The 15,501-nt window shown below is 34.4% G+C and overlaps 1 protein-coding gene across 36 annotated transcripts in view; it reads left to right on the forward strand.

Annotated features, from left to right (window-relative positions):
* Adgrl2 (adhesion G protein-coupled receptor L2) overlaps positions 1-15,501 on the forward strand; it is a 221,892-nt gene that overhangs the window by 133,982 nt on the left and 72,409 nt on the right. For all 36 annotated transcript variants that reach the window (XM_033758421.1, XM_033758439.1, XM_033758440.1 and 33 more), the window contains exon 3: positions 2,685-2,898. In XM_033758421.1, the coding sequence (XP_033614312.1) occupies positions 2,685-2,898 (214 nt within the window). The remainder of the gene's footprint in view (positions 1-2,684; positions 2,899-15,501) is intronic.

Consider the following 15,501-nt stretch of genomic DNA (forward strand, 5'->3'; position numbering starts at 1 on the left):
AAGATAATGACCATTTTCAGTTTTACTACCAAAGGAAATAGATATTACAAAAGAAAGCACATTGCCATTTATATGATGTTAAATAAATACTGGTTGTTTAATGCAAACGTTTGGTTCCATATTTGTGTATGTATGTATGTATGTATTTTAGTACCAAGGCTTGAACTCGGGACCTTGCAGTTGCGAGGCAGGCGAGGTAGTTCCATGTCCTTTAATGGGATATTATGTGCTACTCATGCTATTGGCATTATGACCGAGACCTCACGGTCACACTGTAGCAGAGTAGATGTATACTGCATCTGAATATGAACAGTAAATGTTGTAATTATAACATGTTAGTAAAGATGTATAAAGTTCAGTGGACAAATAAGGGAACAAGAATTTGGAAAAACATTTAGATGAAAACAATAGACATTGTACCATTAGGTAAATGATACTCACCATTAAAACTTACAGCTTCTTTCCCGTGAAAGCACACATACCAAGCTCTTTTTGGCAGTAGAGTCTTACTAAGTCTGCTGAATTGTTTTGAACTTCACTTTCCTTACTTTACTATTTTTAGGTGTTTATGACATAGGCTTTAAAATTTTCTATGTTATTAACACAGCAAGATGCTCAACTGCGTAACTTTCAAAAACAGAGTAAAAACTCATTCAGAGCCATAAGTATAATACTACAAACTAATAATAATAACAAAAATTAAAAGGTTCAGCTTAAAAATCACAGGTTCATAGTTAATTATGACTTTGATGTAATAGTAATAATTGTGAATTATGGCTTGGAGTCAGTCTTTTAGTAGGATATTGTAATAGTCCTAATTATAATAATATAATTCATTCATTTTATTGTGGAATAATCAGAAATAATCTCTCAATGGGTTGTGTTTTAATTTTTTTATGTCACTTGTTTGAATTTCCCAAATATTTGCCACAATACAGTTCGGCTTCTGAAGCCATACAAATATTTTCCATTATAGCAAATATAATATTAATTCAAGCTGAATTATTAGTACAGTACAGGATGAAGAGAGAAAAATTGTAAATGTATATGTGAATATATGTATTTAAGTATATAAGTATATATTTCATATGTGTATAAATGTAAACATAAAGTCCTGTTTGTTAGTTTGGCTTCTTTGTCTTAACATTTGCTTTTCTATTTCTGTATTTCCTTTTCATTAATCGTGTGCCTTTCCACATCTGTTTATGCTCTCCTAACACCATAAACTTTCTTAGTGCAAATCCACAAGATTGAGGTTTGCCATGATTCCCTGAAGAGTCTTATGTTCCAAATCAGTCCTTTTTTCTTTTCTCTTTCTGGCCAGTTAGACCTTTTTCAGTAAAAGTGAGGGCTCCTTACTTTGGAGAATTAATGGCATTTAAATTATACCAGTGTGTGACCTAGTAACTCGTCTGGAGGATCATTCATATCTTAGAAAGTAGATGCATTTTTTTTTTAATCCAGATGATTGTATTTTACTGAATTAGTGACAGGAGTTGTACGCTCAGGACACAGAGGCAGCTCTTGATTTAGCTTGACCTAGATACAACCCTTATAAGGATTCTTCTACTTCTGAGTATTAGCTATTCTATAAACAGAATATATAGGGTAAGCTAAATGATGCAGAGTAATTAAAAGAACAGAAATAAAAATGAAGCATGTCTTTTGTAATAGGAATGCAGCAGATAGTGACAGGCTAAAGAACTGAATTAAAACATTCATGCAGTGTTTGAGAAATTTTAGGATGCACGCTGCGCTGGTAGAGCACAGGTATTTGTCATACAGATTTATTTGTTTAAATTGCTTTCTTTGTTTTTACCTTTTGTCCCCTGCCTTGATACTATTCCATAGGACTCCTGGGTGAAAGTTGTGATTAAATTTTTTGTCTGATTTTTGTATTCCATTCAAGAATCTTGTGTATATCACATACACATAGTGATTGTCTACACTGTGATGTACCATGTATAAATTCATGTAGCATTTACTCCTTTATGTATATTACTTCCTTTTGGAACCATGCAGGTAGTAAGAGTAATGTCACAGATGTTTCATCTCCATGTTGTGTTTTGCACAACCAAAGCTTAGAGAAATTTTGTCCTTTTTAGGTCTTTTACCTTGTTGAATTGCATTGAACTGCATTGGGTTGTAGTAATGTTGTCTACGTTAAATGTCCATCTACTAAATCCTTTCAGTGATGCCAGTTTTGGTGTCTATAAATTGAAAGTTAGTGTGATATATGTGCTTCATTATCTTAATTTGGAGGAAATTTTCTAAGAAGAGGAACTTTTAAAATCATGGTGTGTGTCAGCCACAAATATGTGTATCTTAAATGACAAAGTAGGGCCACTATATATAGCAGAGCTTTTATTCCATTGCAGGCATAAAAATTCTTGATGAGGAGTTATATTCAATGCTTGTAGTAAAACTTGTCACTGCTTGTGAAGTTAGTTAAATTTGTCATTTTTCTTTGGATGTACTGAAATGATTTAATTTGTGTTTATGCTAGATTACATGGGAAGTTTTGATAGTATAATTTCAAAAGGTCTTACAAACACAATGAGTTCAAATAAAGATATGTAAAAATAATAATAATACATTTCTGATACCGGTAAGGATAAATATGCGCACATCAACACTTTGACTAGACACGAGTCATTAAAATATTTTCTTTCTTTTGCTCGAAGGTTTCAGCAGAGCCGCTTTACCCTTTGGGTTAGTTAGACGAGAATTATCCTGTGAAGGTTATTCTATTGATCTGCGATGTCCGGGCAGTGACGTCATTATGATTGAGAGCGCCAACTACGGGCGGACAGATGACAAGATCTGTGATGCCGACCCCTTTCAGATGGAGAATACAGACTGCTACCTCCCAGATGCTTTCAAAATCATGACGCAAAGGTAAACACGCCTGTGTTCATACCCCATTTCATCAGGCCCAGATTTGCAAAGTTATGCTGATTCCAAAGGGGACAGATGTGTCAGCCTATAGAATAAATTGCGCTGGAGTTTTACTTACTGACGTTGATTTCTACTTGATAATACATGTTCTACAACATCGATTCTACACATCATTTTAATATACACAGAAGACATGTACGACACACCTTTTTGTCTTACATAAAGAACAATTCAAATGTGAACTTGCTTTTTGAGGCTTCAAAATTTTGAAATACTTTCTGTCATGAGAAGTTTGATATGCTGGGATCTTTGTTGCTAATTGCTCCTGAACTTTTTTCTTCGAGTCCACATTAGTTTGGAGAGCAGTTTTACGTTCGCAGCAAAGCTGAACTATTGCCACAGCGGTCCATCTCCCTCCTCCTGGTGTCTGGCACCAGAGTGGCACATTTGTTTGTGTCACAAATGTCCTTGTCGCCCAAAGCCCACAGTTTATATTAGGGTTTTCTCGCAGTGCTGTACATTCTGTGGGTTTTACCAGATGTGCAATGATATATGGCCACCAATTCTATTATATGGTTTCACTGCCCCCAAATCTCTCTGCCCCACGTCTTCCGTCCCTTCCTCCCCCGTGTCCCCTGAGGACTACTCATCCTCGAGCTGTCTCTCAGTTTCTTTGTGAAATGTGAACTAGAATCATATGCCTTTCCGGATTGGGTTCTTTCACTTGGCAGTATGCATTTTTTTTAATGAAAAAGGAAAAACAGTTGCCTAGCAAAATAGTACGAGAATAACAAGTTAATACATTTCTTAATATCTTCAAAGTCATCAGAGTACAAGACGTAGATCAAAAAGATTCTCACAAAATAGAAACACAGAATAACACAAAACTCTGCGTAGTGCTTAGGTAAATTCGTGGTATAAACGGAACAAATCAGCTTATGTAGAAAAATATTTTGAAACAGTGTAATAGGTGATATGGGGAATTATTTGAACTTCTGTTTCCTATTTATCTCTCTTCTAGTTTGCATTTAAGTTTTCACTGTCTTTCCTTAGCTCATTTCTTTTCAGCATGGAATAATACCCCATTGACTAGATGTTGCCACAGTATATCTAGTCCCATACCTAAGGACATTTTGATTGTTTTAAATTTAGATTTTATGAATAAAGCCTCTAAAAATATCTGTAAGCAAGTTTTCTCTGGACATAAGTGATCAGTTCATTTGAGTAAATGTCAAGGAGTACAACAAATGTATGTATAATTTTATAAGAAACTGCCAGACTGTCTTCAGAAGTGACTACTATTTTGCAATCCTACCAGTATAAATAGTAGTGATTGTTGGTCTATACTTTCCTGGTGTTCCATATTGACTGTGCTTGGGTTTTAGCCATTCCAGTAGGTGCATAAGTGGCATCCCATTGTTTTAATCGGTAATTTCATAATGGGAGCATTTTTCATGTGCTTATTGCCTTTGTATGTCTTCTTTGGTGAACTATCTAGTTTCAACTTTTACTCTTGTTTAGTTTTAAGAATTCATTGTATATTCCTGGTAGCAGTCCTTTTTGTCTATTATGTCTTTTACCGATATTTTCACCCAGTTTCTGGCTCCTTTTGATAACAACAAGCTAGAATAAAATTCAAACTAAGAGAGCATATAGCTTAGTATGGAGGCCCTTGTTTCTCCAAGCAACTATGGAAACATACTGTTTCAACAGTTAAATAACTTTTGGTTATCTTTCCTAGAAGGCTTAGCCCAGTGATGAGTGCACCGTCACATCGGAGGAGGAGTAGAGAGCGCCATCCTCCCATCACGTTTGTTAAGGCAAGATAGAAACCACATTTCTGTGGGAAGTGGAGATGTCTGCCTCCTTCGGCAGTGTAGATAGTTAAACATATCCTAGTAAGATTCTACTCTTTATCATTCAAACCATTCCTTTCCCCCTCTTTCTCTTTTTTGATCTTCTACATAGCAAAAAATGATTTTAAAGATAAGACTAAAGGCAAATTTTCTTTTGTTTAAAATTCAAAATTGAATAGAAATTATTACCCATAATTAGAAAAGCTAAATTTCAGGGCAGTATAAAACATGGTACCAGTGAGTCTCTTAAGGCTCTGTAGTTTGTATTAAAGTGTTATTGATTGGTCTATAGCTAGTTCAGGAATGAGTAGGGATGAGGATGATGAATATTAAGTGTATACACACACACACACACACACACACACACACACACACACACACACACACACACACACACACACACACACATACATATATCTGAACGTAGATGTACGCAGATGTGATAAAATATCTGAATTCCTGGGTTGAAATGTAAGCTATGATAACTTTTATCTATTTTCTTTCTGTCCTGAGCCTCCTGTTCCTTAATTACAGAAAGGAGACTGGATGCTTTTTGACTTGTGACAGGGGTGTGTTCCACTAGACCCATCATAAATTACAACTGTCTTAAGTCAGATGTCTTTCCATGCCTAACCCACTGAACATCAAGGTACCTTGCAGGGTTTCAGCCAATTACCCTTGCAGTCACATGGCCGCCTGGGAGCTGAAGTTTGTTGCCAGTCGCCATGAGAGTTACAGCACTCTGTCTATCACTACCCTAGGAAAAGATCAATATTCGAAGTGTAGTTCTACCATGCTTTTGCACTGTGGTGAAATTGAAAAATCCAACATTAAGTGTTCTGTGTCGGGGACCTTCTGTGTTTGACACAGGACATCCAACTCTTGCATCTTTTTTAAAAAAGAGTGATACTCCTGCTGTTTTAATTAGAATTTTGGTATATATAAGATATTAAAATTGTTATAATGAACTAATACAAAAGTATCACACTTCAGAATTTCTTGATTTAGCTGTTCCCCCCTTTTTTTTTTTTTGGTAACAGAGTCAGTATATTCTGAAGGGACCCTATAAGGCCACAGAAATTATTGTCAGTATTTTATATTTTGTTTACTAGGAGAGCCTTTCATCCTAGCCCTTCCTCTGGGTGCAGTGAGATGTGCTTTCTAATGTATTTAGCAGCCCATCTTAAAATAGAGTAATAAATTTTCTAGATAGGGAATTGTTCAGTATGGACACAGTGAAAATGAAAGAAAAGATGTGGAAAAGATCTCCATGCTTTAAGAATTTGGGTCACCGAATTTTGTTCTAGTGTATTTTTATTGACAGTTATGGTCACTTTTAGAAATGCTGATTCTGATAAGATCACTAGGATGTTTTTAAGGAAACCAGAATATGTTACCTTACATTTCAAAGATTGCTGTGCATTTTTGCTTTTAACATCTCACTAGCATTGTTATAAAATTAAGTAAAACGTGTCATTTGGGTTAACAGTATTTACATAAATAGTACTTACATCCTTTATGAGCAGTGTAAGTTTGGTAATCTCACCTGTAAAACAAATCAGTTTTTGTAGCTTAAATTTCCTGAATAAAATGGATTCTGAAAGTTGAGTTTATTAAATCTGCAAATCCAAAATCAGAAATAGTTCAGAATCTGAACCTTTTGTATCACCAACACGTAGGCACATGAATAGAAAACACTGCTACGCCTAACCCCAGGTGATGGGTTGCAGCCAAAGCACGGATCCAATGAAATACTGTATAAAATTACATTCAGGTTATGTTCGTAAGGTCTATGCGAAATATAAATGAAGCTTGTGCTTAGATTTGTCTCCTCACCATTATGTCTCACTGTATATATGCAGATATCCGCCCAAAATCTGAGATCTGAAACATTTCTGGTGTCAGGCGATGCACAGGACAGGTACTAACCCTGTTCATCGTTTTGCACTTGATATTTCAAAATCTGGGAACTGCCCGTCCTTGGGAGACCATAAGACACACCTTGGTCTTGGCTGGCCATTTATCCCCTTCTTCACATGTTGGCCTGTCTTGTTAGGTTTCCAGCAGCAAGCCAGAGTGAAACAGAAGAGAAGAATTACTATGTGTGATTACCTGGTTTTGTAGACCGACCAGCAGAAGGCAGTGGGAGTTGGTACAAAGAGAAGGTTTAGCAGAGCTGGGTTGCAAAGATTCCACACTTTAGGTGACTTTTATTAAGTTACACGTTTGAGTACACAGCAAATATCTACTCAGACGTGTTTCACACTTACATATACGAATATCATTTTGTAGTATAGGAAACATATAGGGTAAAGTCATTTTCATTGTTTATTTTGCAAATATGGGGCTGCTTTTCTGGATGTGACTGTACTTTATTTTTTTAATAGGACTTGGGTTTAAACCTAAGCCCTTACGATGCTAGACAAGTACTACCACTAATTTTTATCTCCAGCTTTTTAAAAATTTTATTCTGATCCAGACTCTAAAGTCACTTAGGCTGCCCTCAAACTTGTGATACTCCTGTCTGAACTTCCGGAGGAGATAACATTACATGTTTGCTTCACATACCTGGCTATTATGATACTTTTTAAAAAGTCTAGAAATTGGGGGGATTTAAATTCTGTAAACACTTAAATTTATTCTTTCCGCCCTTATTATCAAAATCTCCAAGCAGTTATATGGTGTATTGTTATAAATAAGGGGTAATTCTAACACTTAAGAGCAGAACATCGTTTTTAAATTGTATTACACTGGTGACCTGTAATTATTCAACCAGCAGAGTGACAGTTTAAACGTGAACACTTCGTTGAACAAGAATACAAGGTCGAGATGATTTTAAAATTAGTATCATGGTTGTAATTGACAAGTACCCTGTATGTGTGTCAGGCTAAAAACCTTAAGAAAGTCTGTCAAATTTGACTAGTTTAGAGTTTCCCATAAGTGTAAGAAAAACAAGGTAGGCAGTATTTTTGAGGGGGCGGGCAGGGGATCGAACTCAGTTCCTTGTGCTTGCACGGCAGACGGTAGAACCACTGAGCTAAATCCCTGGCTCCACTAGACAGTATTTTTGAAACTAAATCATTATGAATAATGACTGAATATTTAGAATAACAACCCTTTTATTTTAAAATGCTAAACCTCTAACAACTTAGTAAAGATTTTCCTTTTTAATCCTCAAAATTTGATATTTTGTAATGCAGTAGAGTCATGTCTATTTAATGTAAAAAATTTCTCTTTGGAAAGCTCAAATAAAAATATTAAAATTTTCTATCTACCTATAAATGATAGAGACAAATTTTAGTACCATGGCCATATGTTTTTTGCTTTGTCTTTCCAAGTTTTTCTTCTTTCTCCTCCAATTACCATTTCTGGTCATTAAGAATCAAATAAATACACTTGTAATTCAGATTTCAATCATCAAATTATTAACATCCATTCTCCAATTTTCCATTTGATCTTCATTTCAAAGTGTGAAACTAAGGTTCTCTTAGTAACAAATCAAAATGCTTGGGACTAGAACTGTTTCAGAATTTGGACTTTGGAATATTTGCACAGATTTTACTTGTTGAGCATCCCGCATCCAAAGATCTAAAATCTGAAATGCTTCATCTGAATATTTCAAATTTCAAATTTTGAACATATGTCTAGTGGCATTTCAGATTTTTGGATTAGGAATCCTTTAAGTGTTCTGAGTGCCTCATCCTAAAAAAGTACAAATAGAAATCCTTTCTTAAAATTGTTTATATTTTATACATATGGAATTGTCTCCATTACAGATAATGTTTTTAGTACTCTGAAGATAATTGTTTTGAGGCAACACAATATAAAACACTTACAACACTTTGATTTCATTAAAAAAATATTTCTGCTGTTACTTTTAAGTATCTGATTTGACTAATAAGTAAATTAGAATTTTGCTGACAGTGTCTGTGATTTGCAATACTTGATTACAATCTAGTGTTTTAAACTGATGTACTAAATTGTACCTGAAGTTCTTTCTCAGTTCTCTTCATTTATTTTCTCTCTTAAGAATCTATTCATTGCCATCATTTTGTTCGTTTGTGCTTTTAATTGGGCTTTGTAATATGTTCTTAAGGTTCTAGTACTTTTGCCTAGAAATCTGAACGTGATTAAGTGCATAAATATTTACAGATTTATATTTCGGTATTGATTGTAAAGTTAATGTGTGTAGGTAGCTCATCTTTTACAGAGTAATCCATGCTGTTGTGTGCATATCAGCTGTACCTTTGCACATACAAAGAAAACACAGTGCTAGTATATGCTTCAGCTCTTCCCTGTGTTTGGAAGATGTATTTTGTGTAATTGACTGAAACATAGACTTTTTGGGGGTTTAAATTACCCAATGAAAGATTGTCATGTCCTAGACTCAAGGAACTGTCCTAGTATCTTCAACTCTTTTAGCCAGTCAATTTTATTTTTTACTTATTTAGATAGCAGCCGAGTAGAATAGAATAACAGAACTGTGTTGTTTGTTGTTAAACAAAATTCAATATCTATTTGTTTGCTATGGTATCCACTTTAGCCGTTTAAGTTTGTTCAAGGACAGAGTGTCATGTTTACAAATACAGTGGTACCTCAGTTCATGAACTTAATTTGTTTCATGATTCTGGAAAAGATGGCCATGTTCATGTTTGTGACCTGATGCAGAGTTCACAAGTGAAAGCAAAATTTTCTCAATCCCTTCTGTTTGCTAAACAAATCTTTGGCAAATAGAAGTATTCATGAACCAAGGAACCACGATATCTCAGTTGCAGTTTGGGCCCTTGGTCTCTTAAGAGATTCACTATCACTGTCATAAAGGAAAGGGGAAAATCCTTACTTCTAGAAGTCACGTGCAATTTACTAATTTAAGCCAAGAGAGTGTGTTATTATATATGCGCGTGCCTATGCGGCTTTGTTGTGTGGTTCTTCATCATGCAGAGGACCGGACCTTGCAGCCTAAAGTAAGCAATGGTGTTTCCCCTGCCATGGCACCTTCTTTTTCTTGATCCCAGCAAGGCACATAGCTAAGGAACTTCTGTTGGGGGACAGGGTGTTAGGTGGGGGGTTCTCTTTTGAAAGTGTCCATACCAGATTGTTGGAGCTGCAGAGGAATATGGGTTCCTTGCATTGTAGCACCCTTTTACTGTACTCGGGGTATCAAGTTATTGCCAGTGACGGTTTATTCTCTTGCTGCCTGTATGATCTCCTCGTTTATTAAAAATATCCCTGGGAATGAATAGTACAATCATACCCCCTTCTTATACTGTGAACCTTTGGAAAAGGTTGAATTATTTGCTTCCGAGGCCAAAAACTCCAATTGTCTATACCTTGAGTGTTAATACCTTTTTAGAATTTTCTGAAAATTCTTAAATAACTTTGAACTTACATTGTTGGGGTGGGTTTATATGTTGTATTTGCAGATATACTAAAAGATATTAATTGTGCATAAGTTATTTAAACAAAGAGGTACTTCAATACATACACATTTATGTATAATTTTACTGTAAGAAATGGTGAATATCGAAGCTTTTCAGAATCCATCCAGGAAAACCCATTAAAATGCAGCCACAGTTCTGCCAGTACTCTCTGGAAGACTTCATGATTATAGATTTCAGTTTGTGTGTGCTCTCCTTGACATATAAGCTGCTCAGCTTTTATATTGATCATTCATTCTTTCTAAAGAAGCTTCGTACCCAAGTTACAGCCTTATGAAAGTTTTTTTCTAACACATATATTCTGATACCTCTTTACAGATAACACTAAATTTTTCAATTACTTTTTTATCATCTTCATGTCTCTTCCTCATTAATAGCATTATCAGGGGAGAAAAATCAGCCCCATCTGCCTTTTCGTCCAAGTTGATGTTTGATAGTATTTTGCGAGTTGGTGTGTCATGTTCTGACATTATTGTAAGTGCTTACTAGTCGGGGATCCTCCGCTCTTGCTTTATTCAGCACACTTACCCATTCCCATAGGATCTAAGCCCGCTACTTCTGAGAAACTCCATTCTTACCCCTGTGCTGCTTATCCCGAGTGCTTTTATCTATCTGTGGTGTCAGGTTTATCAACCATTTGTCCATTAGGATGAAATACATAGGGGAAGAAATAAATAACTTAGATGCTACTAACCCATCATCTCTGTGCAGTTTACTTAGATTATTTTCTGTTACTCGATGGATTTCCACTAATTCTCTCACTCTTGGCTGAGTTATTTCAAGACAAGTAACTGGAATTACGACCACATCTCCTTGGCCAAGGATTTGAAAGGTTACTAGTATAGATTCTTGAACCTTAGTACAGTAATAAATAACCATTAAAACTCTAATTGGTATATCTAATTGGACACATACTTTGCATGTCACTTACTGATAGCCATTTAAACCAAAGCACTCATTATAGGAAGGGCATGCTATAGGCAGTAAAAAAAAAACCAAAAAAACCCCCAAAAAACAAGGAAAGAACCATATTAAACATTCACATTTAGTGTGCAAGAAAGACTAATAAATTATAAAATATCCTAGAAGATAAATTATCTAAATATCCCTTAGGACCTTGCTTATTAAATGAAGGCAAAAGAAATAATGTCACACCACAGATTCTGCACTACAGGGTGCTCTGTTCTGCCTTTTAAAATGAAAATTAGTTAAACAGTTCTCTTACTAATAATGAAGGTGGAGCAGATATGTGTGATTGCTTGTTTTCTCTGGTACTTCCTAATAATATGTAGGTTTTACCTTGTGTACTATGTTGGCTCAGTGACACTACAGTGCTAGTATTCATTATAACCTAAGGATTATTCAGTGAAATCCAGAAGCTTGAATCATATTTTAGAAATTTAAGTTGTCTTCTTATTTTACAGACATCCAGGTTGAACAAGAATAAGGGAAATTAGTTTTCTAGGCAAAGCTGTGTCTCGTTTTGCTTCTGGTGACTGGGCTTCAGTTTTTATATTTTGAACTTAACTATTTTTGAATAATAAAAAGGTGAGGAAATAAAATCACAGTCAGTAATAGTAAATGTGGACATTTCATTTGATCTATAAATTTCAGTAATCAATGTAATTTCAATATAGTGATCTTTTTTAGTGCTTTTCATAACATTAGAGATTATTTATTCTAGCTTTCTCATTTGAGGGATGAATAGTGTAGGTGAGCTTACCAGACTATTTCTATAGCACACATGTTCTTATCTACCTTGTAGTTTTTTTATTCTCCTACAACATTCTTTGCTATAAACAAAAATACTGGTTTATATTTAAATGTATAAATTTAAACAAGTTAATTGACAGAACTTGTTTGCCTAATTCATATTCCTGGTAGACTAGTGGCTAACCAGATGTTTAAAATGTAAATAAATTTATTATCTAAAGAATTTTTTTGGCCAGTAAAATTTCTGGTGGCATTTTACATATACGCGTGCACAAATGAAACACAAAATCTATTCACAGAAGGCAATTTTCTAATACCAATTAATAGCTATTTTGTGATTTACTTTTATAGCATGTATGTTTTTCTAATGTCATAGTAATAATGTAGAAATTTAGCTTTTAAGCATCCTTTTAAAAAGTTATGCTTAGAACAGGAAAACTGACAAACTTTGACCATAGTAATAGATATTAACAATGAGATTTACTTTAGAGTTGCAAATCAAGACATAGTCTCTAATTTCCCCCTGGATTTGGCTTTTTCTTTTATTTTTACTGTGTGTCTCCTCCAAAACACCTTCAAGACCAATGAACCAGAAATGCAGTGTACTGCATGTTTCTACCAGTTTAAATAAAATGAACAGCAAAAGAACAAATTTTGAATAAGAATTGCAAAATTTTTAGTATGCTGTACAGTTTTGTTTTTATTAACAAGAAAATAATGCATGTATACATAGAAATTTAAGAACAGTTTTACTAAGCATGCTGTTTATCATTTAATACATTGTATTAATGAAAATAATAAAATATGATTTTAGGATACAATTGGCAAATTTCCACTCTAATTATCCTTTTACATTTCGTAAGATTTCCAGGTAAATAAAACACATATCTATTATGTAGTAGAGAGAACACTTGCCAGTCATTGATATACTGAAAATCTTTATTTTGGTTTCCTTGTAGCAATTTGGTAGGAGAGAAACAGTGATTCAGGATCATTCATAGCATACTCTGTTGACTAATTTTATTAAATGAGAGAAAAGCATTTGCTATTAAATTGAAAACAGTTAAATTATCAGCTATTATGGCTTTATTAATTTTCTATGCATCATGTACTGAAGTCATAAACATACAGACCACAATAACAATATAGCAACAACAAAAAGCACCAGTATCGATATTGTACTTTATATGAGTTGTGAACAATTAGGTTTTTGATGGAATTTTACTAATAAAAGTTATCTATCTTTCAGGTTATAGTAATCTTTTCTTCTTGTTTAGCTATGTACTTTTCTTAAATATATGAAAGAATTTAAATTTTGTAATGCTGTTTGTTACACCACAATTTGTTTGGGAGCTAGGATCTCTGTCAGCTTTTTCTAGGAAATATGGCATGATGAAAAAGTACACAGAATGATTTATAGTCTTTTAGTATTTTTTCCAGCATCAAGGATATTGTGTAACTGATCTATGTCACTGTTCTTCCAGTGTCTCTTCCCATATCACAAGAAGGTAAAAAAACTATGGTTTTAGATCTCACTAAAAAACACTACCTTTGACCTTAGAGTGTCTGAAGTAAGAGTTGGTTTATGTATATGGACTTGAAATTCCTCAAGGGGTTTTAATTGTTTTTCTATCACAGAGCTATCATTAATACTGAATTCACCTGTAGTTTTTGAAAATACTATGCTGTCTCTAAAGCAGAATCATGATCAGTGCGTGAAGGCCATAGATATTAAGACAGCAAAGCCATTCACTTGCATGGGCCTCTTTGGAGGCTCTGAGATGTTTTTTTGTTCAGTTTGCCAAAGTACATTATTTAAACACAATCTTTAAAGGTTCTGATTTTATTCTTCTGACTTCCCTGTTCTTCTCTTCATTTATGATGGTTTCAGAGTAGCAAGAGCTTTGGGGGTTTTTTATGGACACGTGGCTTGTGATAAATGCAGTCTGAGTTTATTGGGATATTTTACGTGGTTTGCAGACACATGTACAATTGAGCTATGGCTAGCGATTCTGATGAAGAAATGTCCTTTAGAAATAGTCCCGTTGCTCATTATATTTCCTTACTGTGACAAAATGTGCAAAGCTAGATGTCACATTGCAATTTAAGTAAGTCCTGTGACACCTGAGTTAGGTGGGAAGTAGAAGACAGTGATTTTTATGGTGCATCAAAGCAGAAGCTGGCCTATGAAAAACGCTTGGTCATCAAATCTGTAAGACCCTCAGAGATCCTTTGGTTCTTTTAGATATCAAAGTTTTTACCTATAAATTCTTAGAGTTATACGTGGACTACATAGAGCAGATGTTGAGTGTAGCACTTGTAATTGCAAATGTTCCCTGTTGCCCTGCTCCTTTGATGAGTATAATAGAAATCAGAATTTATCAGAATTACAGCATTTGTTGGGCCCACATTGAAGTGTTAGAAGCATGAGAAAATATGGCAGTATAGGTGCCCATTTTATATATCTCAGCCATCAGTAATAAAAGATAGATGTCAAACAGCGATCTCAGAAGAATGGCAAGATTGTAAAGTGACACTATGAAATTGTTATATGACGAGACAGCCATACAATATACATCTTAAAATAAAAAATATGAAGGTATTGGAAAGGAACACTAAACAATTAATTAAAATCTTAATTTAGTTTTCTGTATTGTGTTGGTTATGGTTGTTGTTGGCTTTTAAAGTTTTACTTGTCATTATTTTTTTCCTCCAAAACAAAGAACTACTTACTTTGGTGCTTAATTTTTCTACTTGCAATTTTTTGTTTCTTTTGAGAAAGATTCCTAAGGTTTACAAAGCTTTGAACTCCACCAAACCAGAATCTGCATCTCCTTTTTAAAATTTATAAATGCTGGTTTTGAAAAGCTGGATTAGTGTTCACTGGACATTCCTAGTTTAATGCATGAGTTTCAGGACACTGCAGTGTGTCTTTGATATCTTTTTTTTTGTTTTTTGCGACCCCTGGGATTGAACTCAAGACCTTTTGCCTGCAAGAGAGGCAGGGATGCCACTGAACTAAAGCCCCAGCCCTCTTTTTTAATATCTTTTTATTTCAGAGATTTAGGGTTTATTAGGCATGTGACAGAACCACTGAGCTAAATCCCTGGCCAGAGATTTAGGGTTCATTAGAAGATACTGAAAGTTTAGAGAAATTTAACAATTAAATTTGAGAGTTATACAGAGAAGGTAGCCAAACATTTTTTCTAAAATTTTGAGCTAGAATAACTCATTTTCAGAGTTTATGTAAATACATGCCTGGCTTAAAATCTTCCCATTGCAATGTGAAACAGATGACTTGTCTTTTACACTCACGCTCTCTCCCTCTCTCTCTATTTTTGGAAGTTGCATTCACTCCCAAACCCTCTTTATATAAGTATCATTTGTGTGGAAGAAAAAATATTACTTAAGATACTTTACCAAGATCAACAATTGAAAGAAATTTTTATAAATCAAAGTGATTTTTTTATTTCTCTGTGTTCTTATAGTAGTTCTTTCACAATATTGTACAGCAACAAAAGATGAGAAAATAATTTTCTCTTGCCATTTTGTTATTTGATATTTTTGTCCCACACATTAAATTGCATTAATATTCT

Source organism: Fukomys damarensis, unplaced genomic scaffold (assembly GCF_012274545.1).
Source record: "Fukomys damarensis isolate Sample0158 unplaced genomic scaffold, DMR_v1.0_HiC HiC_scaffold_33, whole genome shotgun sequence".
Taxonomy (NCBI): domain Eukaryota; kingdom Metazoa; phylum Chordata; class Mammalia; order Rodentia; family Bathyergidae; genus Fukomys; species Fukomys damarensis.